At 41.7% G+C, this 27,042-nt stretch overlaps 1 protein-coding gene across 1 annotated transcript in view; it reads right to left on the bottom strand.

Annotated features, from left to right (window-relative positions):
* Nucleotides 1–577: 577 nt before the first annotated feature.
* fam135b (family with sequence similarity 135 member B) overlaps nucleotides 578–27,042 on the bottom strand; it is a 65,228-nt gene continuing 38,763 nt past the window's right edge. Inside the window, exons 6-20 of the mRNA XM_028598274.1 lie at nucleotides 26,372–26,545; nucleotides 24,730–24,856; nucleotides 17,491–17,650; nucleotides 16,857–16,906; nucleotides 15,412–15,567; nucleotides 13,374–13,447; nucleotides 13,135–13,289; nucleotides 11,073–13,050; nucleotides 8,375–8,541; nucleotides 7,510–7,601; nucleotides 7,272–7,369; nucleotides 5,563–5,714; nucleotides 3,285–3,395; nucleotides 2,562–2,675; nucleotides 578–1,188 (exon numbers count right to left, since the gene is read on the bottom strand). Coding sequence (XP_028454075.1) covers nucleotides 983–1,188; nucleotides 2,562–2,675; nucleotides 3,285–3,395; nucleotides 5,563–5,714; nucleotides 7,272–7,369; nucleotides 7,510–7,601; nucleotides 8,375–8,541; nucleotides 11,073–13,050; nucleotides 13,135–13,289; nucleotides 13,374–13,447; nucleotides 15,412–15,567; nucleotides 16,857–16,906; nucleotides 17,491–17,650; nucleotides 24,730–24,856; nucleotides 26,372–26,545 — 3,814 coding nt within the window. The 3' untranslated portion in view covers nucleotides 578–982. The remainder of the gene's footprint in view (nucleotides 1,189–2,561; nucleotides 2,676–3,284; nucleotides 3,396–5,562; nucleotides 5,715–7,271; nucleotides 7,370–7,509; nucleotides 7,602–8,374; nucleotides 8,542–11,072; nucleotides 13,051–13,134; nucleotides 13,290–13,373; nucleotides 13,448–15,411; nucleotides 15,568–16,856; nucleotides 16,907–17,490; nucleotides 17,651–24,729; nucleotides 24,857–26,371; nucleotides 26,546–27,042) is intronic.

The raw sequence follows: 27,042 nt of genomic DNA, 5'->3' as shown, positions 1-27,042 counted from the left end.
ACGTTCCCATGGCAACAGGGGAAAATGGCTGCTCTTGTGTGAAGTAAACGCAACGTTTTCAACTTTCTGCTAAGATACTGTATATGTGACTTTTTTTGCAACGAAAATGCGGGGATTATGAAATCATGCAAGCCCCGCATATTTTGCGCGGAAATCGTAATTTATGCGGCGAAAGTGCGGCGTATTTGAAAAAATGCGGGCCCCGCATAAATATGCGGACTTTGGCTGATTATGCGTTGAATTATGCGATCGCATAATCACGTCTTTCTGAAGGGACTGACTATACTGAATTATTGGTGTTATATGGGTTAACACTTCAGCCTACTTTCATTTGATATATTTCATGATAACAACACACAAAAGATCACATTAAGATAGACTTACGCTGTAGATACATGAGCAGATAAAAAATAAATACTTTTAAACAATATATTAATTTCTGTATGAAGGAACACAGGTTTTGTACAACAAAATACTTCATGTACAATCAAGGGGTTAAACGCTGCCTGTCTATTGCCTCGGTTCTACGGATAGATCGTCGGTGTAACCCTTAAAGAAGAATTCAATCAACCGGCAATACTGAAGGCTTTCAACCAACTCTAAAGGGAAAGTAGTTAAATGCTTTTGACCACAATTAGCATCTGTTAGTGTTCTGGCTGGCTATGGTTATTATTAAGGCCATAAAACATCTCCAATCAATCCTGTGATGGATGACAGATGTTTTCTTTTGCATGGCTACACGTCAAACTCAGACTTCTGAGTTAGCATTTTGAAACAGTCACAATACATGGATCCTTTAATAACAGCTGCTAACAATCCTAACAAATGAGATATACACGCCCTTGCCTGTTTGATACCAGGGAATATATACACTGAATATACTGTACAAAGTGAAGATGAAGACCTTATTCTCCAAATCCGCTCCATCAGCAACACCACCACCAACAGCTTCTGTCCTGTAAGCCTGCGGTACTAGCACCTTTTACTTGAAGTAGTTGAGCCCTGCCACTAAGAAGAACTTCTCCAGGAAAAGCTCAGAGTCCAAGACAGCAATGTGGGCGGCGCGGCCGATCAGGGTGTTGGCTGTGTTGGGCAGAGCGTGAAACACATTCTGGCGGATGAGCCGGCACTCTTTAGCTTCCACAAGTGGCTGCAGGAGGTTGTTAATCATCTCAGTGTACACGGGCCCTTCAGTGCAAAAATGTTAAAAGTTATGGTGAGTCCTACTTCTTCAACTGTGTTTTGTATGTTTCATTTTTTTTTTTACCTTCGGACAGAGCTAGGCTAGCTGCTTCCAGTCTTTAAACTAAGCTAAGCTAACCGCCTGCTGGTTAATGCATATACACCTTGGAAAATAAAAAAAACATTTGACGCTTGGTCAGGTGCCCCCTGCAAAAGACCCCTTAAGCATCTCAGTTACAGTGGGGCTTTCAACTAATTTGCGCTTGGTCCGGACTCTCTGCGTCACTTTTTGGCGCTCTGGCTCGGGACCAATTTTGCGCCAAAGAACGGGACTGTTGGGTTTAGGAAAAAAGCATGGGCGGGGTTACAAAATGTACGTTTCGGTGACACGCGGGACAAGAACGGGACACAAACCAAGCTCTCCTGGGTGAAAGTTGTTCGGCCCATCCACCACCCCAACCTACCTGCTTAAGAAAATTCTTTCATTCTTTCACACTACTCGCTGCCGTTGTCACTTTTAATGCTACGTCATCTTACAGCGCCACGGTCCAGCAGTGCCTTCCATACAGACGCTAAAGGGTGATTTTTGCGTCGGTATCTGACACTGAGAGCAACTGACCAAGCGCCAGTATTTGACAAGTTGGGAATGAGAACAGGTTGGCCTAAAAGAATGTTGGTGTATCCACTTATGCTGTAGTTACAAAGTGGCATTAAAGTTAAGGAGCCCTCATGTTACATTACACTTAGAACGCTCTTTGTAGCTTTTGTTAAACAACGGCCATTGTGGTCACATGTGGCAATAATGGGCTAATGTTCTAAAATCATCTGGCCAAAAGGACTACTGTTGAAAATTGGCTGGCTAACACTGGCACATTTACAGAAATGTTGATTAATGTGTGTTGTCCTTTATAAATAAAGAATAAGAATGGTACAGTATATGCTAAAAAAAGTGTACCGGTAGTTAAAAGCCGTACTACTGACAGATTACTGAGTCAGCGTACTCAATCAGTAACATGAGTTACACAGCAATATCTATCTGAAGCTTGCTAACATTAGCCACCATAACCTACTGGTCATACGAGACCAAATACAGCTATAGCAGCAAAACCAATAGGCACATTAAATTGAGCAAGGGTGCGTTTTATTGCTCATTAGTTTGACTTTTAATATGAAAGAGGAAGGATGTTTTATTTCTTCTTTCAAAAAAATTACGTAGTGTCCCTTTAAATGATGCTAGTTAGTTCCACAGACACACAGACACACTGGTATAGGATTGGTACTCAGTACTTGCACAGATATTGAGAAAATAAAACAAATATTTTTTTTTCTGAGAATATTGGAAGAGAATCAAATAGAGCATTAATGCATGCACTTCTGACCTGTGGTCCTGTCTTTAAGAGCAGTTTTGCACATCTCTATTCTGGCAGAGTGGAAAGGAACGTAACGGTCCTGCGGAGACGCCACCAACACCACGTTCTTGAAGAACTGGAGCCCTAAAAGGTAACAAAACAAATGAGTAAATGCGTGCACGCGAGTGCGTGTGTGTGTGTGTGTGTGTGTGTGTGTGTGTGTGTGTGTGTGTGTGTGTGTGTGTGTGTGTGTGTGCGTGCACGGAATACCGAGAAAAGGAGGGTGAATTGGTTGTAAAAAACGCAAAGTACAATCACAAAGTAAAATGACAGGCTTGATACGATATAACCGTGTTTTTTTTGTTTTTTTCTCAAGTCTGCTGTCAGTGTGCTTTTAAGAAAGTGCGCTGGTGGGTTTCCAATGACAGGGTTTGGATCATTTTGTCAGCCTGCCACAGCTCTGGAGGGGTAAAATACTGTGTTCAGGCTTATCGTCTTCAAGCCTGTGTGACAAACGACTGCTTTGTTCCACTCAAACAGTGGGGAGGCCTCTCGCAGCTCGCTGGCGGGGGTTTGAGTGTTAGCGAGATGACGCGTACAAAAGAAAATAAAAATTGACAAAAAAACACAAGATGACAAACATTTTCATGAATATTTGAAAAGAAAAAAAAGCCTTTTGAGTAAGAGTCTGTAAAGTGAGGCTGTCCATGCACTCTCTGTTATATACAGTATTTATCCGCTTTGAGACAATACCTGGCTTCTGACTCAGGAGATAGAGGAATGTTTTCCGTGGATCAACGTGATCTCTGAAGGTGAGCTGCAGCAAGGATCCAGATTTTTTTAACTTCTGCATTAACCACAGGCCTAGAAACAAACAGACAGACACACACACACGCACACACACAAAATCAATCAGGAGCCCAGCTTTTTTGACACCTTGCATAGAAGCAGAGCAGTATGCACGATATTCTTAGGGTGTTTTCACATATAGTGTTTTTTAAACGAACCACTATAGTTTGTTTGCTTTGGTCTGAATCGGTTGATGAGTTTGGTTCAGTTTGGTTTCACACCTGCAACGATCCAAGCGTAAACAAAACGCGTCATTACAAATGACGCAAGAACCCTCACTCCGCTTATTGGTCGGATGTGTCGGGGGGCGGGAGCAAGAAAGTCAATACAGGAAGAAGGTCCTGTGTTCCGGACTTGTGAATATTTTATGGACCTTTTTTCACAGCAGACATTTTGACTTGTCATAGTAGGAAAAGCACAGCTGAAATTGATCACCTTACGATGGCTCAGTTCCATCAAGTGTCCCAGTAAGCTATTTCAGTGAGTCAGCATGCAACATAACAGGGCCTCTCCTAAGTGGAATGTAGCCATCATTAATGGTTTTGAATACACCTGTGCTTTTCCTGCTATGTCATGTCAACCAAGGGGGTAAGCTTCGCTTCAGAACGCAAACCTCCGATGGCGCCATTTTGTTGCTACAAAGCGATCACCTCTTGTTAGCATTTCACTGACCGCCATTTTTTTTTTTTTTTTTCACTTGACTGCGAATAACTTTACATCTGAAGCGTTTAAAGACTCTATTTGTCCGATGTTTATTTCTAAAGAAACACGACAATGTATAAAAGGCTACATTACCTTGTACCTCACGTTATGGCTCTGTAGCAGACGTTTTTGTAAAAATAAGCTAATGATTGTGTCATAACCAAGTGACTTACTGTCGCACAGTAGAGGAATTACCGTATAGTACAGGAGAAGCTTGCAGGCAGTTTCAACTTACATTAGCTGTTTAGGTTTAATTACTAATGTTAACTAGCATGTTAGTTGGCAATAATTAGCCTGTGCTTATGTTATCTCCTTACATATACCTACACTCTCCGTCTCTGTAAGATTGGAAATGATTGAGATTTCTCTTGTCACAGCTACCAGAAGACTTACAACTTTCAGACATGTTGCTCACGTCACATTTACGTTGTCTCTGTCAGTTGGAGGCTGCTCAGTAAAGGAAGAGATCACCGGAAAAGTGCTTCTAATAGCCTTCACTGGTCTCCGTCCAGAGCAACGGGGTCTATTGGTCCATTATATTTATGTCAATGTTGTCAACATGTCTGCTGTGAAAAAGGTCTATTGCATCTCCATGGTCAAACCAGCTCATTTCATTTAAATAATCAGACATAGTCACCGAGACTTTCGCTCTGCTGTGCCGGCGTCTGTCTCCAACTATAGCCACTGCTGGTCTGACCACGGAAATGCGAGTGACGGCGAGCTTGACCGCAGTCTGTTTTTGTCAGAGAGAAACTGCAAGGTGCCACAGTTTGCATGTTCTGCCGCATCGCAGATTGCTAACCACACCTGACTACAGGAGACATTAGCTCAGACTTGCGGAATACACATACAGTAGCTGGTGCGGTTCGAGGTCGGATCACGTTCTCACCACAAACTGCTAACTAACTGCTCCAGAGTTTGATTGAAAGCGTACCGAGACATCAAGCAGGTCTCGTTACGCTTGTTTGGTCCGCTTTTGGTGTGCGCACCCGAGTGCGATTGCCGTGTTCTCACCTGCCCAAACAAACTGCACCAAGGGGGGAAAAGGGAACTCTAGCCTGATTCAACCAAACTAAATGAGGCAGGTGGGAAAGCCCCCTTAAAGTGAACCAAAATGTGGACCAACGTCAAAGGGACTCAGTTCTTTTTGTGTTCACATTGTCAGTTTACTTGAGAGAGGACTCCGTTCTCTTTCTAGTCCACTTCAGCTCTAATGGGGCCTCAGGGCTATAATACACAGGCGGAAGGTAAAACGTGCCTGAAGCGTGTTGTGTTCACAATGTCCGGTGAAGAGAACCACAACACGGACTTGAAGCGAACAGTATTTGGAGAGTTCGTTCCAGAGGGGTCCGAGTCCCTTTTTGGAGTGTTCACATGTGTGCAAAAACTAACTAACTAAGAGTTCTTTTGGAGGGCTGAAACGGACCAAGTGTGAAAACACCCTAAGATGAAAGATGCTGCTGAGGAGCAAACAACTCACCTGTGCTGACCAATGTGCTGTTGTTGTACAGCGTTCCCAAGTGGGGGCCTGACAGTGAGAGGAAAGTGTGCAGTTTGGGCAAATAGCAGCGGAAGCGAGGCCTCGTCAGCACAGAGCGAATGATGACGTTCCCCAGAGAGTGGCCGATGAAGCTGTTGGCCGGAGACAAATAACTTTCAGAGCTCAACTGGAGTGGGCGGCTGGGAAAAAAACAGTGCCTCCAACACTGCTGACCTATGACACTGTGCAATATCTTATTATAGACTCTTCTGTATGGAGGAATTGGTTCCAGCGGAGCAGTGGTGGAAGAAGTACTCAGATCCTTTACTTAAAGTAAAAGTGCTAATACCACACTGTAAGTATCGTCAGGAAAATGTACTTAAATTATTAAAGTACTAAGGTCTCTATAAAAGAGACTTCAGATACAGTATTAGGGGACCAATAAGGTCTATATAAAGGAGACTTCAGATACAGTATTAGGGGACCACTAAGGCCTATATAAGAGACTTCAGATACAGTATTAGGGGACCACTAAGGTCTATATAAAGGAGACTTCAGATACAGTATTAGGGGACCACTAAGGTCTATATAAAGGAGACTTCAGATACAGTATTAGGGGACCACTAAGGTCTATATAAAAGAGACTTCAGATACAGTATTAGGAGACCACTAAGGCCTATATAAAGGAGACTTCAGATACAGTATTAGGGGACCACTAAGGTCTATATAAAAGAGACTTCAGATACAGTATTAGGGGACCACTAAGGTCTATATAAAGTCGACTTCAGATACAGTATTAGGGGACCACTAAGGCCTATATAAAAGCATCCAAAGAATACCATGCCGTGGGACCTTTAATACTTAGTAAATTACTTAGTTGCATTCCGCCACTGCAGCTGAGGCTATTTGGAGATTTTAACATTAGTAATTACAAAAAAATCATTAAGTTGTTAAATGTTAAAACATTCTCAAAGGCAATGACAAGTTAATGATGCTAACATAGAGGACACATACCACACAGATGAATGGTCTTCCCAGCACAGGGAAATATTAGATTCATAAAGCTATATGTCTGTCACTTAGTTTAATTACTGTACTGTTACAGCTTTACCCCAAATCCCTCATTAACATGTCGGCTCCTTTTCATCTGTTTCCTCCCAGACTAAATATAGAAGTAATGTGGAAAGAGCCAGATGCTGTTGTGGCACTCCAATGCTTTTTTGTCTTTGATACTTACTCTCTAGAGAATACGCCACAATAAAGAGAGTTAACAAACTTGGGTTAGAAAACTTCTGACAAAAAAACAAATTGGCACATCGAGGGCAATTAGGCAGGAAGATGAATAGCTTAATTTGATGGGAACTAGACAACACACTGCCGCATAAAGGACTACAGTCTATCAAGTGAAAGTCAGCAACGTATTGGCACTGTATGATAAGAGCTTTTCATCCATTTTGTGCCGCTTATCCATTTTGAAGTTTGTACAGTCCATATATTATCATGGAACAGTGATTCTCATGAGTTAAAGCACTCATGCTGAGTCAAAGTATCAATGTGCAGTCTCTGCTGCCATCTGGCGTCCAAAGAAAATGCTACTTAAAGTTAACGATTGTCCCCATGTTCTGTCCCAAAATTATGAATCAAAGTCCATCACAAGCAGAGTTGTCAGTAATGTGTGTGTTGCACAGCATTAAAGCTGAGCGACTGACCTTATCCTGCCTACGGTGAGATTGTAGAGCTGGATATGCTGAATGATCTCGTCCAGCAGCCTGTCTGTCATGGTGTCGAAATCTGCAAACGTGTCGGTCTGCATTGGAAACGGCAAAAGAAAAGCACGGCCGTCAGCGCTCCACATATTGCCTAAAAGCACTTTCAGAAAATGTGACAGCCGGTACAGCACAGGTAATCAATTTGCTCCCATTGCCGTCATGTCATCTACGAATTTACCTGGTTCCTTTCAGACATGAGGAAGTCGAGCCTGGACCCTGGCAGTCCTAACTCAATGAAAGTCTTCACCAGACGAAGGTCTGCACTGTTTCCTGGAAGCAAAGAGGAAATTATACACAGTTTCTGGATGGATAGATAGATAGACAGATAGACAGACAGAAATCCTGGAATCGCCCCTGCTAATAGGACACTAAAATAAAAATTAAACAAGGATGTACAGTATGCTGTAGTTGTGTCTGTTTAATAGCTTTTACATTCTTTTTTTTAAAAGATTATTTTTGGGGGCCATTTTAGTAGGGCTGCTCGATTATGGAAAAAAATATAATCAAGATTATTTCGGTCAATATTGAAATCACAATAATTTAACACAATTATGACTGGAAAGATGTTGCCATTATTGAATTTAAAAAACAGTGGAAACAGTTAAATAACAACAACTGTGAAATTTGCCTTAATACTTTTCCTACATTTTTTTTTTTTTTTTTTTTTTTTCAGAACACAACAGAAAAATAAGAGTTTACTTGCAAAACGTAATGAGCTAAATAATTGTTTTTCTCGATTATTCTGTTTTTGTGATCATTGGGAGCCAAAATCATAATCTCGATTAATTGCACAGCCCTACATTTTAGGCCTTTTAATTCCACAGGACAGCTGAAGACATGAAAGGGGAGAGAGAGGGGGAATGACATGCAGCAAAGGGCCGCAGGTCGGAGTTGAACCCATGGCCGCTGCGTCGAGGAGTAATTCTCCTCTATATGTGCGCCTGCTCTTCCAACTGAGCTAACCAGGCCAGGAATAGCTTTTACATTCTTGCGGTGGAATTGGACCGCAGTGAACCAGAACCTTCCGCTGTATGCAGCCTTACCATCAAGCCCGTGGACACAAACCACAAGGTGTATGCCATCGTCAAACTCTTCATCATCCTCCTCAGGCGGGAAGTAGGGCAGATCTGATGCCAGGAGAGGAAGGTCGCTGTACAAGCTGGCCTCAAAGCTCAACTCTTTGAGCAGGTCCTCTTTGGCTTTGTAGAAACTGGAGAAAAAAAAAAAAACATAAGAGATTATATTCTGTATGTTAGCAATAAATTGTAAATAAAAAAAAAAAAACTAGTAAATAATGTACAATCTTAGTTACACATAGGGCTGCACGATATGAGGAAAATGCCTAGTTGCGATAGTTTTTTTGACTGATATTGCGATATGATTTACGATATTGGAGGGAATGATCATTTTTGTATCATTATTCTCATTTTCAATGGAAAATATTAAAAGTAAAAAATGATGATTATAAGTGTGATTTTTGTGAGGATCTTTACGAAAGAAAGAGTCTGTAGGATAGGATTTGTAGCCCGCGACTTCTCTGCAGCACCACAATACTTAATTCAGAATGGCTTGACACGTGTTGTGTGTTGCACTGTGATTTGGATATTGCACCAGTCCATACTGTGATTTCGATAAAATTGCGATTACCGTAATTATGCAGCCCTAGTTATACACATGAAATGCTGATCTAAGATGTCATTTGACAGAAAGGTTTGTATAACACTTAAAGTGCATCTCTTAGAGGTGAATCACTCGCATTCTTTTTTATTTGATTAATTTCATTTCACATTTGCCCACTTTCTAGTTAAAGCTTTAGCGCATAACTTTTTGATATTAATGAACGTCCGTAACATTCAAGCCATTGCCAAATGAGTTGCTACAAAGCTAATTAAGACTATCAGCTCCAGCTTGAAGGTATTGACATAATCGTGACATGACACTGTCATAACTATGACATGACACTGTCATGAACATGTCATAAACATTATAAACAAGTCATAAAAGTGTCATTCGGTTTTTGTCATGACAAGTTGACATTGTTTGGGTTGTCTTGATTATGACAAGTTGACATTAATCAAAGTGGCATTACCAGAAGTTGTCTTGGTCACGACAAGTTGACATTCAATTTGTTTGGGAAGTCTTTGTAATGACAACTTGACATTAACCAGGATGACCTCACCAGAGGATGTCTTTGTCATGACAACTTGACATAATGTCATCCTGTTTACTGTCAAGTTGTCTTAATAAGGACACGCCAAAGAAATGTAATGTCAACTTGTCATAATCAAGACAACCCAAACTTGTCATGACAAAAACCGAATGACACTTAATGACAGAAATCATAAACGTTTATGACTTGTTTATCACGTTTATGACACGTTCATGACAGTGTAATGTCATAGTTATGACAGTGTCATGTCATGATTATGTCGATACCTTCAAGTAAAGTGTTACCGAAGATTGTCCGGCGACTTTTGCGTGCAGAAACTAGAGTGAAGGCAATGACCTCTTCTGAAGAGTTCATGTTTCTTTAATCCTCCGTGTCCTCCTTGGCTACTAGCAACTGTTTGGAGGAGGGGGGCGCGTGATCACTGAAGGCTTCTATCATGTAGACGTGCCGACAGTTTTATTGTCACTACTTAGAATTCCTCATGGGGACGACAGAAACTAGGCACTATAGCTTTAAACAAAAAGTCCCATAGCCTTACATGTAGCTCCTCTAAGTTGTATTACTGTCTGTCATACCGCGTCATAACTAAATTGGTCTAACCTGATCAATGTTGACATTTGCAGGTAAATATAAGCTGTTGGCAAACAAATCTGTTCAATTTTAAACCGATAACATATGAATCATAACATGACTTTGTTTGCCTTTCAGCTGATATTTAACTCTCACAGCTCTTCTGTGAACTAAGTTAAAAAACAAAGGGGGGGGGGGGATAACGGGCCATCAGACTATTGGCTTTCAGTCCAGTTGGAAGTTTTTTAAATATTGGCACTTTCCCCCCAGACATTTGAGTGGTAGTGTGTAGGTTGCATTTCACACAGTCTGTGGCTTTTTTATTGTGTGTAGCAGGCAGGCTGCTGTCTGGCTGTTAGTCATTGTCACCGCCACCACCACCACTGTCTACGTAGACAGTGATGCAATGACATTCTGCCTGCTAGAAAGCTAACGTGGGTTGCAGTTCACAGTCTGTCTTTTGTTTTTGTGTGTAGCAGGCTGCTGCCTGGCTGATAGTCAGTGTCACAGAGATGCAATGATGTTCTGCCTACTAAAAAGCTAATGCTAGCTAAAAAGCTTGTGTGGGTTGCAGTTCTAAGTAGCCTATGTGGCTCTTTTTGTGTTGTGTAGCAGGCTGCTGTCTGGCTGTTAGTGTCATAGAGATGCAATGATATTCTGCCTACTAAAAAGCTAATGCTAGCTAGAAAGATTGTGTGGGTTGCAGTTTTAAGTCTGTGGCTCTTTTTGTGTTGTGTAGCAGGCTGCTGTCTGGCTGTTAGTCAGTGTCACAGAGAGGCAATGTCATTCTGCTTGTTCATGCACAGACGTAGGAAGGTAGACATATATACATTTCTTCATTTTTAGTACTTTTCTCAAGGGACCAAATGAAGTTTGATTCGCAAAGCAGACCTGTATGGTGAAGCTGAAATAACATGCTATGTGATTTAAATTGGGGTTTAAAACACATGTACAGCTCAATTTGTCGTTTTCTAACACGCTGAGCTAAAACATAAACTCACTTTAGCATTCGTTCATTGGTCTCGTCGTCCATGTTCAGGGGATTGAGCGAAGACGAGGATATTATACCAAAGGAGCCCAGGGGCTGATGGGTGATAGGTGAGGTAGTTTGGCGAGGGGACATTCCACTGACGGACGGAGAGTCTCTCAGAGCAGAAGAAAATGGCAGGCAGGTCGGGGCACAGGACACTGACATGTTCACCACCTCCACCATCTTCTTATTCATGAAGGCCAGCCCGGAGTTTGGGATCTTAGAGGGCTTGGTCTGGCAGTCTAAAGGCTCCTTCTCACTGGCTAATATCCCAATGAGGTCAACAGGTGATGCAATATCATTGGCTATCAGCCCTGTAAGGTCACTCGGCCTCTGTTTGGTGGTACTGCTGGGGAGGCCGTTGGTGTGTTGAAACCCTCGAGGTGTTTGAGAGGGATCCAGACACTCCTGGTCCCTAACTCTAAGCAGTTCGGTCTGATGGAAACGCAGGCACTCGTCTCCAGTGTTAATTCTCTCGTGAGCTGCTGGACTTTTATGCACACATGGTTTGTTTCCACAGCTGCAGGGCACTGCTTCCGTTTCAACGAGATGCACATCCTCCACTGAGGCGCTTACTCCACTGATGTGTGTTTGATGGTTCATATTCTCCCCTTGGCTGCCAATAACGGCGCTTTCCTTCACATGAGGGCTCTCTACAGACACTTGTAAAAGCAGCACATCAGACACACCACTTAACACCGACTTGGTGCTGTATGTCTCTGACAGGTACTGTGGAGGGTTTGACTTTTCAGAGTTAATATTCTCCTTGAGGATATTGCCAAGATTTTCCATTGAACTCGGGTCTAATAGAGATGATTCAGATTGCTCCAAATCCAGGTTGCTGTTCAAAGAAGAGCAGTTGATCTTCAATGAATCCTGTTGTTGCACTAAGCTATGATTATCCGTTTCCTGGTTGAGCAGCACATGGTCCTCCTCAGTGTCTTCAGGGCTGTTTATCTGCGGTGCAGAGACCGACTTGGTCAGTTTGCTGAGCTGCCTCTGCTGCTGGTCCTCCTCGTAGGGCAGCGAGCTAATAGAGGTGAGGGAGGCCTGTATACCTCCACTGCCGTTGCTTTCCATTTGCAGGCCTTCCAGGGAACTCCGATGGGCCGGGTGGCGACGCACTATTTGCTGTGGGATCTCCCGTTCACTAGAGAAGTCTAATGGAGGTCGGCCTCGCAGTGCGGCCTCCAGGGGCCAGGCCACCGAGCTGGGCTCGCTCTCGATACCTGAGTCGGAAATAACTGAGGAAGAGCGCTTCATGATCTTGGAGCCGACCAGACCTCCACGCTGAGTCATCTCTTTTCTGTGATCACCGGGAAAGGGAGGCATGATTGGATTCCCATAGGCAGCGGGTAGGCTGGTGAGGGGAAGATCCTCACTCTCTTCATCCATGGAGTGGTTTAATGGCATGGCAATATCAGACTCCTCTTCATTGTTTTCACTCTCTCTTGCGTTGCTGTCATTTGTGGCATCGCAAAGTGGGACTGTATTTTCTGTTATTTGATGAGCAGGACACTCATCACAGCTCTTATTGGAGACTGTGAGGGGATTGTGGTTGGTGGAGAGAAGCTGGACTGCTTCTTCTCTATGTGGATCCACGTCACAAGGCTTAACTGCGATGTACATTGGGCCTGGATTACAACTTTCCTCCACCCGGCCTTGTTCTTCGTCTGGTTCCTTTAAGTGTTCTTCCTCTGCTAGAGAGGGTTCAGTACTGTCCGCGGTAGGGATGAGGTTCTGGGTACTTCTGATGTTGGTACTGGTCTTACTCTGCTCTGCCATGAGTGAGACATATGTGGGCAGGTCCATGCAGTCATCACTGTCCAAGGGATCCTGGGGTATTGCTGGTGATCTGGCTCCCGGGCCGTTTTCAAAAATCTCGGCATGAGTTATGGCGGGACGTGAGTTGGTCTGCCCATCAGTGGTTGGCACATGTGATACCGACTCTGAAAAGACAAGGACATTGGAGTACACCTTTTGTCTTGAAAAGGTTTAAATGATAATATTTTTAGCCACACTTTTTATATTACCTGTTTGAGGAGACTCCACATATCTGTCCTCGAAGATGATGGGAAGGCTGTTCCAGTCTCCATCGATGTCTAGGCACTCAACAGGTAAAGGAGGCATCTTGGTCAGGTAGTCTGAGCTTCGCACTTCTGCAGCTATCTGGCCATGTCTGTTGATTCTGAATCAGCAGAATAATATCATAAACGCACTTCTCTTGAGTTATAGAAGGAATTATACTTTCCCAGAGAAGTCTGATACTTACAGTTCTTCTTCAAAAGTCAGAGATATCTCTTTGGGGTGTTCGGTGAAGAAGTATGCCTCTGAGAACCTCCTGACCTGGGTGTCATCAGAAACACAGTCTGGATCAACGGAAGTACATTTTTAGGATAAAGCCTGACTGATCTGGCGCGTGATGTCAGGCTTTGCCCCTCATCTTCCGCTCTGTGTGTTGCCGTTCTCAAAATCCCTTCGCAACTGGAAACAACAGCAAACGTTGAGCTAGCAAGTTTCATGCTTAAAATGGCAAGTTTTAAAGGAAATTTGGATTGTGCAATTAGGCAAGCCTGCTATGTTCCTTCGGGAAATGATTGTAAAGACTTAAAAGAATATGTTTACGGCATTTACTATCTAACAGGGACGTTTTGGGTCCGATTGATAGGAATTGCTGTGGACAAAGTACACACGGCTATACATTGATATAAGCAAATAAGATTTAACCATGTATCCAGATAATTTAAATAGCTCACATTACTGTATTGTGTAAACAGTTAACTTCATTTCATATTTCATGTGTGCAAATGTGCCACCAAAACAAGTCCCTTTGCAGAGACACCGGAGCTTAGTGCCTTCTAAGACAATTGTAATTGGTTTGAAGAAATGCCAACTATTTTTCTTCTATCCCAGATTGTATCTGTGGTGTAGCCAGACCTTACTCTACAGCACTGTGGAGATGGGTCTGGCAATGCGAGACTATCAGAAACAAGATAACAAAACCGTTTTCCAACAGTCAGTCACATTGAGTCAAACATTCAAGGTCTGCAGACAGAGGGATTCAAATCACTTCTTCTCTGACACAAGCTTGATCCAAAAGCTTTTTTAATTCTCCAGCTCCAATTAGAAATCCATCATCATTGAAAGTCAGCCACTGTGACAGGCACGTCACCAGGAACACTCTTTCTGGTGTATTTTCACCCCGCAATAATTACAGAATAAGTGTTAATTGAAATCCTTACTCCCCTGGTGGGTGGAGGCATGCCAGTATCCCCTTGGGGTAATCTAATATCAAAGCAAACATGTTCATTATTTTTCAGACAACTGAGATGCAACAATGGCACATGTGAGAGCCTTGAGAGCTACTCCACTGTGAAGCACATATTCATATGAAACAGCCCAGTGATTGGATAGAAATGTAATTGGAAATCATATTAGCTTGCTCAGCTGGGTTTAAGCTACTGAGGACTAGAACTGCACCTTATCATTTCCCTAATTCCTAAATGTAGCTTGCAGATCACAGATCACTCTGAGTTCCAGAGTCTCCAGAGTTTAAGTCATACATCTGACCTTTGACAGTAAAATTCATATAATACCGTTTTTGTGGTCCAACATTGAGGTTTCTTTCTCATCACTGCTGTTTTGAATGTTATTTGTACTCTTTTTAGATCATATCAGTTGGACGAGAGAGAACTTTAAAGGTCCCATATTGTAAAAAGTGAGATTACAATGCCTTTTTTTTTATTATAAAGCAAGTTGAGTTGCTAATTAAATACTGTGAAAGTATCAAAACGCACAATCCGCAAAGAAATGCACACAGCACGTATTCAGAAACTGTGCCTTTAAATGAGCCATCAGGACTCCAGTTCTCTTTCGTACTATAATTAATATATATATATATATATATATATATATATATATATATATATATATATATAGTAGAAAGTGCTGCTACAGTGCCGTTACAGTCAATCCCCGACTGTAATGATGGTGCAGAGATTCCATGAGTATAAATCTGAAAGTGATCAAAATATGGGACCTTTTAAGAAAATAGGTAAAAACATACCTTAAGGAGCTGTTTACAGAGCTCAAACCAATGGTTATGAAACCATTTTCACTGTTTGGTAGTATTTTTGTATTTCGGTGTTGGTGCTGAGGATACAAATGGCTAAATTTAAACCCATCAGCACAAATGGTCATCACTGAACTCTAATACGGACACTATCTGGACTAAGGCTCAGAGAACACACAGGAAAATGTTGGCGTTTGAGCATTGTATAAGCATGCCTTTGATGAAGTGTCACTCTCACCCTGAGCGTGTGGTGCTCCTGAGCCAGATAAGAGAGGATGTGTGGGTTGAGCACAGCGGCCTCCAGGAAGCAGCTCCACAGAGCAGCCAGCTGGGAGCAGAGCTGGCTCACATCCCTGCTGATCTGTTCCGCTACCCTCTCATGGCCTTCCTGCAGCTGATGGGGACAGAGCGGGGTGAGATGAAATAAGATTCCTATAATATCAGAGTCAATGCATCAGTCTTCCCAAAATACAGAATTCTATTCTAGGGTCCTCAGGTTTTCAGCAAACATATTCATACCTATGAACAATATACAGTAGTGTCCCTAGTCTGCCTGAAAACTCACGTTAAACTCATCAATCAATCAACCCATGCTGTTCTCCGCGTGAAAGGCTGCGTGGTTATAACCGCTGGGACATCATACCAGTCCAGACATAGATTTGATTGAAGTATTTTAGTAGTAGAGTATTGATTGTATAATGTCGCAATGACTTTTTTTTATGATTATGTTTTTATCCATTTTTTCAAAACACAAAACATACAGCTCACAACATGAACACACACACACACTCGTCATACCCACGTCCTTAGACAAAAACTAAGACACGTTGAAATGATAACCATAATATTCAAGACAATACAATAAAATATCACAATAGGCAACAGACTGTAAACCATATAAACAATGTATACTCTATGCCTTTCCACAGGCAGCACATGGCTTCTTAGGAGCCCTCCAGAAAGCTTAAGTACTTTCCCCATTTTCTAGTGTAAACACTCAATCTAGCAAACCGTTTATATGACCTTAATTTCAAACGCCGCCACACTAGCCATCTCATAAACCCACTCCTGGATTGACGGCCCCCCTTCATTCCTCCATCCTCTCTGAAGAATCTGCCTGGCTATCATTAGACTAGTCTGGACCCAGCTTCTTATGTGCTTATCCATCCCGTTTGGGATTGATCCATCTCCTAGAACAATAGTTTTAAGCTAAATGGAACCTGGGTCCCTGCAATCCGACATAGGTTATCATGCATCCCGGTCCAAAATTCCTGGACCTTATCACAGGTCCGTAGGACATAAGTATTGCCGTCCTCTGTCTTACATACCAAAACATTGTGTTTAGTCACCAATAATATATTGTACTCATAGCCATCCCCTCAAGCTAATACCATTGTCTAAGATGAAATCTACTGTCCTACAGTAAAAGAAATACAGCACAATTCCTTTTTTCAATTCATCCAAATTCACCCTGTGTTGGTGAGCATGCCAACATTACATTTTTCAGCCACACACATCTAGATTAAGGCAATAAATATGTCTGTCTAAATTGAAAATGATAACAAAACAAAAATGGAAAAGACAACCACAAAGAATCATAAAAATGGGGGCATAACAATAAAGAAAAACTTGTCTTTCAGGTGGCACTTTAACATGTGGATGTAGTTTGTTGAATGAACATACCTGTAACTCTATTGTAAGCTGATTTAGAGTTTCTTCTACAGGCAGCACCTCTGTGGAAACAAAAGTCATTTGCGGAGCTTAGTGCAACGGGTTTGAACACACCGGGCGTGGGTCTGGCAACGCGAGACTAAGGGCCTTTCCTAGTTCCCAGTTTGTGCATCCACGTTTCCTCTCCTCGATTCCCCCTCCTCGCGTCTTAGTCCCGCCCACAGGAGATTGGAGCCAAGGAAGAGCCTCGAGGAGAGAGGAGTCGAGGCAACGGGCGTTTAATAAACACGAGACATCTCTGCCTCCAAGCCGTCATTAAAAGCGACGTCGGTTAAATATGGCGAGCAGCACCATACATACTGTACATACATCAGTGTATCCTCGATTTTAGCTCCTCGGAGGAGCCTCCTCGATGCTCGATCCTCACTCCTCGATGTGCATGTTAGGAATAGGGACGTCCTTCAGCATGGCGCGCTGAGAACTGTTTTCCGGGTCACAAGCCGGAGGATCGTGGATCGAGGAGTCGAGGAGGTACAAATTTAGAAAATGGGAAAGGCCCTAACTCTCAATAGACCTTACATTTAGATTATGTTTTTTTGTTTGCAATATTTATTTGCAGAGCTTTTTTTCCAACCCTCATGCTCACCTGAGTCTAGTGGAGTCTGCTGGAGCTGTGGGATCTCCTTCATGAGTGCAGCGTGGTAGGTGTGCAGGCCCCTGTGTGCGACCAGCAGGAGGCGACAGAGCCTCCGGTGCCACGTATGAGCTCTCTGCAGGCAGTTTTCACTGGCCACATAAAAGCTCCCCTGCAGAGAAGGAGACAGACACACAGGGAAAAGTCAGCCGCTATGTAGGTCAGCAGTCACCTCTCAGCAAACGGCCTGCCTTAATAACAGACATGTACGCATACTTGACCTTTTTATAGTTCAAGTATACACGTGCAACACTTGTATAGGCTCGTCGCTGACCCGGTGGTTAAAAGGAGCGTGCCGTCTGAATGGGAACGAATAAGATCATTACTTGGAAGATCAAATAGGACGTTAGAAAACAAATGGCCCCTAAACACAGCTTGCTGCGGAGCCGTAAAAGCAGATCAATACGTGGACGTGGCCCGATGAGGAAGTAAGGCATCCCCTGCTATGAACTTTTAAAAGTTCACAAGTATCGGAAGTTGTTTCAACGTTTGTCTGGGGCGTGAAGGGTAAAAGGAACAGTACATTGTGGACATAAAATGATGTGTATACGAATGGATAGTTTATTTTGGATGACATAGAACAAAGACCTTAAAATGCAAGACACAAAAGTAGTTCACTATGAAAAAAGAAAAGGCAAGAATGAGCTAAATAAATAAATACTCTTGTCCGAAAGGAAGGAAGGTAGGAAGAAGCGAAATGCTTTTCGCTTCCTACCCTTTTTTTTTTTTTTTTTTTTTAAATGTCCAGCCTTTAACATCTTTAATTTAAAAAAAAATAATAAAAGCTGAAGATTAAATTTGTTGAGCTAAAATCATAAAATGAAACATTCAACAATGCCATGTGAGGTACAAAGCTGAAGGAAGCAAGTGGCTTGATAAGTAACATTAAAATATTACTTATTCCCATAGCTCAAATACAATCTGCCCCTGCTTTTGAGTGTTCTAAATCTAAGCTGTAATATGGACCATGTTTCCAGTAGATGGCTCCCTAACAATGCATTAGAAGTATGAAGTGGATTCCGCCATTGCAATTTAGAATATGTGTTGAGTCCAGTGGTGGAAGAAGTATTCAGATCCTTTACTTAAATAAAAGTACTAATACCACACTGTAGAAATAACTAATAATATAAGTCCTGCATTGAAAATGTTACTTCAGTAATATTATGTAATCAGGAAAATGTACTTAAAGTATTAAAAGTGAAATTTCTCAATGCAGAAAAATCCTCCCATTTTAGAAACTGGAAAAAAAAGTGTTTAATGGTCTAATCATGTCAGCTGGACTTAATTTATAATAATACATCATATTTTATGAACTACATGTGTTTTTTGTGTGCAAAAATCCTAATGTGCAAAGTAACTAGTAACTAAAGCGGTCAGATGAATGTAGCGGAGTAAAAAGGACAATATTTCTCTCTGGAATGTAGCGGTGTAGAAGTAGAAAGTGTCATGAAAAGAAAGTACAAGTACCTCATATTGGTACTTAAGTAAATGTACTTAGTTACAGTACATTCCACCACTGGTTGAGTCCAAACTGCCAAAGCCTTGATATAGCTGTATATTCATGCCTCTCATTTATCTTCCTGAAGAGCTAATAGCATTCTACCCAAACAGCTATCGTTGTAGCAGCTGTCCTAATCTGGAGCCAGGGATCCTTGAATGTGACCAGCGACTAGGGCTGCTCGATAGTGAAAAAAAAAAAATATCATAATCACGATTATTTTTGGTCAATTTTGAAATCAAGAGTATTTCAAACGCGCTTGGAAATATGTGAACTTAAAAAAAAAAAAAAACAGTTTAACACATCAACAGTGAAATCAACTTGAATTGTGAACTATCTCTTAATACTTTTGCCATTTTGAAATGTTATCTTCTTCATTTAGAGCACCAGACAAAACAAGAGTTTAATTGCAAAATCTGATATGCAAAAATAATTGATTAATCTCTTTTTGATTAATCATTATGAGCCAAAAATCGTAATTGCGATTGAAATGTCGTGTTACCCTTCACTTGAAGGTATCTACATAAGGGTGAACATAAACATAATAAACAAGTCATGTACGTTTATGACATAACGCTTCTGTCATTAATTTAGGGTTAAGATGTATTTATTTTTTTGATTAGGACAATGCACATTAATCAACATTTCTATAAATGCACCAGTGTTAGCCAGTCTGCTGATTTTCAACTACAGTCCTATTTACCCAGCATGCATGTCTTTATGGTGGGAGGCAACCGGAGTAACATGCAAATTCCACACAGAGAGGCCCAGAAGCACCCGGATTGGAACCCAGAACCTTCTTGCGGTGAGGCAGAAGTGCTAACCAGGGTTACAGGTAACAGGGTTAGTGTTAGGGTTAGGGTTCATGTGTCCATGACAGTGTCTCTTATGTAGATACCTTCAAGTAAAGTGGTACCAAATTTTGGTTAATTGCCCAGCCCTACCAGTGACTGCCCTCGTCCGCTGGTCTGCTACCCAGCGACAACTCCTCAGGTCGGGGATGTTTTGGCAGCGCCAGTGGGGCTCTGAGCTTTGAAAGGCATGCAGTGCCTGAGTATCTGGGGATGTGCTGTAATTTGCCCCTTGCAGGTAAAGTCTCGGGCCCTATCATCATACCTGCGTGCGCTCTGTAATTGTCGCAGTGCAGGATACCCGAAACCAGGAAGGAACATCTGTAATGTTTACTTTCATAATTCTTTTTACCTTTTTATAGAGGCCTGCCTGGATCAGTCTGCGAGGGGCAGAGAAAAATAGCTATTTTTCAGTATGAACTAGTCATTATCCTGAAACCATAGTTTCTCACTGCGCTGACAATGTCCGGGATGTCCTTCAGTCCTGTATTTCACCTGACGTGAGAATTTATGCTTTTGTTGATGCAGCTTTTGCAGTTCACCGTCGCACTGTGCAGTGGTATCTCAGCGTCCAATCACTGCTGCTGTTCGAGAAGTTTTAAATTGGAAGAGGACAGCATATTTGACATGATTTGTTCCCACCAAAAAGACCAGAGATTGTCAGGTGTATGCCTTCCGACGGCATCATTTTCCTCTCAAAATATCATTTTATACTACAGGAGGCAGTGGTGGAATGTAACTAAGTACATTTACTCAAGAACTGCACTTAAGTACAAATGTTGAGCTACTTCTACTTTTTACTCCACTACATTCATCTGACAGCTTTAGTTACTTTACAAGTTAGGATTTTTGCACACAAAATATGTCTTATTATAAATTAAACTACCCAACAATATAATGGCCTACAAGTCCAGCTGAAATGATTAGAACATTAAACACTTAGTTGGTGGACAAAACTGTTTGGATTGTTTCCGGTTTCTGAAATTTGAGGATTTTTCTGCATCGAGTAATTTTACTTTCAATATTATAAGTACATTTTCCGGATGGTACTACATACTTTTGCTTAAAGGTCCAGTGTGTGGGAATTTCTCCCATCTAGCGTTGAGATCATGTATCGCAATCAACTCTCTCGCACCACGCAGTTCAAACTGCGTATTACAGCTAAAAGCCGTTCTCTTGCTCTTTTCGATATCCTTTTTCTTTTTCTGGGCGAAGAAGAAGAAGAATCCTGTTCCTGAAATTTGGATTTTGATTATGTGTGGTCCTCCATGTTTCAGTCTTCAAACTTGCCTGGATCTACGTTACCCATTAAGAGCATTAGCGGCACCTGTGAGTTTATCATGTGACAGCGAAAACTCGAAAGGCGGAGCAGTATGTCCTGTATGTCCCTTACTGGCTATCGTATTTCAAGATGGCGCATGAATATGGAGCGTCTACCACAGTTCATGCAAATGCTAATGTAAAATTTCAAGCCAAAAGGAATACTTGGAATTGATGGTGGTGGTAAATATTCACAAAAAAGGACAAGTTTGTGAACGGGCCACACCGATTTTGATAATGAACAACTAAAGACGTTAGACACTGGACCTTTAAGTTTACAATGCATGACTTTTACTTCTAACAGAGTATTTTAACAGTGTAGTATTAGTACTTTTTGTTAAGTAAAGGATCTGAATACTTCTTCCACCGCTGCACAGAGGGAAATTTTTCCTTCCTTTTGAGATGCAACCGCTGATATCAATGGAAATGTACATGTGATTTTATTTTCTTCTTCTTCTTCATTGCCAACACTAAGAGGCAGTGCTGTGGTGTTAAGAGGGAAAGTGCTGAAAACGTAGTGTAGATAAAAAAAAAATCTCTAAAATAAATAAAGGTGAAGGAGGAAGCAGCGTTCTGTGTACATTTCACCTGCAGCTATGTGGTACGTGGTGCTTGTGAGCAGAACTCATTATTGTGATCAAAGGAAACCCCCCTGCTTGGCTAAACGCAGCGCTTATTAAAGTGCCTAGCCAGGGGTGGGAGTAAAAACGTGTGTGTGTGTGTGTGTGTGTGTGTGTGTGTGTGTGTGTGTGTGTAGAGGGGGGGGCGCTCATAAAGTGTAGAATGTGACGTCCGCAGGGACTCTAAGATGCATGGAAACCGACGCTTTCACAACTGCACATAAGTTGGAATAATTGGCAAAACGCAAGAGCAAAACTACAGATAAGAGACGATTGAAGAAATAGGCTCCATGGTTTACAAAATGAAAATGGTGAAAAATGACATGCAGTCCAGAGAAGTCCAAAAAAAACTTTTCATATGGACCATATGTTTGAAGGCTACGGGCTACCACAGGTTTTGAGTATGGTATGTTGACACTGGCAAGCTGACTAACATTTATTGTACTCAAAGATCGGCACGCAAACTGCATCCACTTCATCTCAAATGTGTTAAATACTCCACACTGATTCTATACAGTGAGTACTACATACGGATCATCAAAGAAGTATACGGTTTCAGCAGTTAGTATGCAAAGAAAACCACTACCATTTCATGTTAACAGGATCTAAATCAAGCTGTCAAACTATTATTTAATTTTTGGGTGAGGCTATTTGCACCCCTGGTACAATTAGCAGTGTATGCTATTCGTACCCTGGTGAAATTAGAAATGAATGCTATTCGTACCCCGCCGGTGCACACAGCAATGTGTTCTGTTAATACCCTATTTGGTACAAATATCAATGTATGTTATTTTCACCCCTGTGCATGTACAGTACCTTGGCATATATTTACACACAGTTATCCATACTACTCATGTATTACACCTTTTGGGAATATTATCGCCCTGACATTCTTACCCTAACCATAACCAATCCCACTCCTCTTGCCTAAACCTAACCAACCCAACCAGAGCAGGCATATTCATTAGTCTTCCCCTACCACCCTGCAAAACTTTTTTCGCATCGAACTCCAGACTCCCACACCAAAGCTCAGTGCTCTAACCACTCCCCCATTGTATACAAAAAAATAGGTAGGCTACTATGGTACTACCTAACAAACAGCATTTCCTTTGTAGAATGCATTGTGGGAAAATAGTGTACATCGACCAAAATGGCTTCCGTCTTCTGTTAACGTCTACTTTCCTGTGTGAACCCACATACATACGGTACTCAAAACTTGATGATAATTGGTTTGTAGTATGGATTTGGAACATGCTGTATTTTCTATTAATGCAATGCATATGGAATTGGGGAGATCACAGCTGCAATAAAATTTGGAGAAGGTTATCTTAGCTTTGCATCGCTATAGATATATTTGGGCAGTGGGGGCCTGAAGGTTAGAGACGCGAGCTTGTGACTGGGAGGTCATTGGTTCAATCCCCAGACCGACAGGATAAAATCTGGGTGGGGAAAGTGTAAGAGCAGCGTTTTTCCCTCCCTCATTACCACCACTGAGGTGCCCTTGAGCAAGACCCTTAACCTCCAACCGCTCCAGTGGAGCTGCTCAGTGGCCAGCAGATCAGACTGTGGTTGTACCGAGCAGCTTCCAGGTATGAATGTGGAACTGTGTGAATGTGATCAGGTGCCTCTCAGTGAACCTTCCCTGAATAAATAAAGGTTAAATAAAAAAATTTAAAATAGTCTGGAAACAGTGCGACAACTGGCTCTGTCTAAAGATACCAAATACACGTATCAGCACCTCTAAAGCTCACTGTTTAATGTTATATTTTGTTAATCTGTACAAAAAAACAAAATGTAAAAAACATCAATATGTGGTTTGACCGGGAGTTACACACTGGAACTATTACTTGAATGGGCACAGTGTGTATTTCCGTTTGTATTTCCCAAAATGTCAAACTATTCCTTTAAATCATGATCCACTTACTAGCTTTTTATTCCAAAGGGGTTCAAATACAGGTTACTGTGACGATATGTATATAAATACAATCTGGATACTATTAATACTGCATGTACTCTGCAGAACAGAATGGATTGGCCAAGCCAGAGAGACAAAACCTGGAAGATAATGTCACTTCCTGAAACTGAATTATCACTTGTCACAGACCAGTCAATGCAAACCAGATCAGACTATGTGCCAAGTTTGTCTAAGCAGCTTGGTAAACTAAATAAATTGCTACTGCTACTTGAGAAATACTGCTCTGAGAGCAGCAGTGTATTTTAGTGATTAAAGGGTCATATTCACAACACCATTTAGTTTCTTTAAAGTAAGACCTTTATAATCGTGATTAATCATTATGATAACAGTTATTTGATTCTCATTTCAGTCATCATGCAATTGTGCAGCTTATCTACACTGTACATGGGCACAAAGGCATGAGAGGGAGGGGACAAGACTCCACCATCATGTCCAGTGAGAGCTGCTATCACTTCCAGATGCAAAGAACCGAGCCTACTGTACATGCCTGGCAGGTGGGTTAATCCGATTTTATAAATAAAAAAAAATTTAAAAAGCCACGGTGCAGCGCAGTAATAATCTCTGTGTTGGCCTCTGGTCTTTAAGCCTTAAATTGCAGATTCGTTGGGACAGACCAGTCCAGGATCCGTAATCCAGATCAGAATGACTCTCTGCTCGGCTCTTGGGCTGCATCCTATTGCTTCTGGGTGACACGCCAAAACAAGTCACAACTAAATCCATCGGCCTCTGTCCCCCAAACCGAGATCACATTTACGTCATCGCTTGGCATTTAGCTGCGTGCTTACAAAAGAACAAAGGGAACAACCACCTGAATGGATCCTGGCTCATTTTGAGCTGTTTTTGTTTTTAGCTTTGTGAGACAAAACGGGCTTTGACGGTCTGTGACTTTCTATTTGGGCGCAGCTGAACTGCTAAAGGTTAACATACCTCAGAGATGACAGGTTTGCAGTAGCCAGCTCCGAACACAAGGTTCTCTACAGACATGGCAGATGGGTCGCTCGGGCTGTCTGGCGAGCCCTTCCCCAGCCAGGAGCCCTTCCCCGTACGTGCAAAGCTGCAGAAAGAACAGGAAGGGACACATGCAGGGACAAACCATTAGTGTGCGTTAAGGAAGACAGATAAGCTGAGAGACGGGAGCTGCTACTGTTCCAATCAATCAGTTCCTGCAGTAATCTATGCAATGCATGGCTTAACACTGAGTATATGATGTTAACGGCTGAATTAATCAGATAAGTGTCTGGAAAACTATCCATTCAAGCAGCTTATGGATACAACTCTTAATTGTGACTGCCAAAGCTAATAGGAAGGAGGAAAAAGTTGTGCTAACAGCTCATTCACTCGAGTTCTTCTGTTCTTGATATTATAGATTGCAATTATGGTTTTCACTCTACATCTTCCCGGTGTGGCCAGTTCTAAAACTCTACAAGTCAAATTCTACAATTGACTGTTTGCTAAACCCCTCCGACGAATAGCAATTGTCAAACTATAGATTAGCAGCCATAGCTAGGCACAGCAGGCCTATCCTGGCCCCCAGGAAGTGTGCCACACAGGCTTTAAAGCCAATTTGACACAGCCTAGGGACCAGACAGTGAAAGTACAATGTCTGTCTTTGTCACGTGAGCATCACCCGTTAGAGAATCACTATTAGGATTTGATCCATTCAGTCCGGTAACGTTTGGAAAGTCTAGAAGAGCCACAGGACAAGTTAGCGGAGCGCTAAACCGGAAGTAGCCGGCTCGTTTTATTATTTAACCATGGGCCTATCAAGCTAGATTTCTTAACATGTGGAAGCAATGTGCGTGGGGCTATAGAGTGATACCCACAATTTAAAGAGTTTGAAAAGTGGTGTTGTGTTTTAGCTTTAAGGAATGGGTTTAACAGTGATTAACTGCTCAAACACAAGCTGCACTTGTCACTGTCTGTAACTACCTCACAACCTAACCAAGCATTACTTCCAGGGCTTAAAAGAAGCACATCATTAACTTATTAGGTTACATTTGCTTGTAATTGTAACAGTTTATATATATTTTTTTTAAATTGTCTTTTTATTTCGAAGGCAGACCTGGATGCTACCAGATTTCAGGCTAACGTTAGCTCTATCCTTCCCTTTATTGAATTCAGAGAAGTTTAAACATCCTAAAAGCCTTTTTCTCTTGTAATGTAAAAAGTGACATAAATGTTAGCTAAGCATCAAACAGAGTAAGGTTAGAATGGAAATTTGTCAGCTGGAAATTTGTCAGCTGGAAACATTAACTTAATTAGCTAGCTAGTTACAGTTGTTCAAATCTGCCAGCCATAGTTGTCAGCTTTCAAAACAGATAGTTGTTAGATAGAAATGAAAAGCTGCTTTTGTCTGTCTTTGTCTGAAATCGAGGACCCATTGTTTTAAAAATAACGTTGTATTTTGGGTGATAAATCTGCCACTGTTATGAATGTAAACTGGATATGTGCCATATAGCTAGTTACAAAAGAGGACAGGGCTTAGTTACGTTAAGTTCATCCCTGTTTTCAGATCATACCAATAGGGTTTTTCTGCTAATGGTCTGCAAAATGCCCCTGTGAACTCTACCTGATTAGTGGCTGATGTAAGGCAACCAGTGAAGCATGTATGGAGACAGAAATGACGGACAGGTGGAAGTAGTCGAACATGACAGGGACGTGGTGGTGGAGGCCTCTCCGCGGGTGGAAGTGGAGGCTGAGGGTCCGGCTGCTGATCAACGGGACAGTCGCTATCTCTGCCAGCCTGAGGAATGGAAGAAGAGCGACAGTGAGTTACACTAATACACAAATGACAAATGCTTCAACATACTCTTGTAGGAGTAATCTGCAGGATTCTTGTTTTTGGTAGGCTTCTTTCCCTATTTTTAATTCCAGTTATACACACTCACCAATGGACAGCATCAAAATATATGTTATAAAAAATGTTTTTAAAGTATATAAATCCAAACACTGTAAAACAAATAAAAATCACTCAAACTCTGTCTTGCAGTGCTACAATGTTGATGCAAAACTACAGAGAGTACAGATTAATAAAATGCATATTAAGGGTTTTTATTGCACACATTAAAAATAAATGTTATATCTATTTATTCTGACTCTGGAGAGCCTGTACCTCAAAGCAACAGCCCTTTGCGTTTTACCAGACTCTTTAAAAGATGTCTGAGAATGTGGACTACTGCTGAACAATAATCTAACATCATTATTAAGCCTATACTGTATTTACGGAGCCCCTAAGGGGAC

Source organism: Perca flavescens, chromosome 14, assembly GCF_004354835.1.
Source record: "Perca flavescens isolate YP-PL-M2 chromosome 14, PFLA_1.0, whole genome shotgun sequence".
In the NCBI taxonomy this organism is placed as follows: Eukaryota; Metazoa; Chordata; class Actinopteri; order Perciformes; family Percidae; genus Perca; species Perca flavescens.
This window is presented reverse-complemented; position numbering and strand designations above follow the sequence as displayed.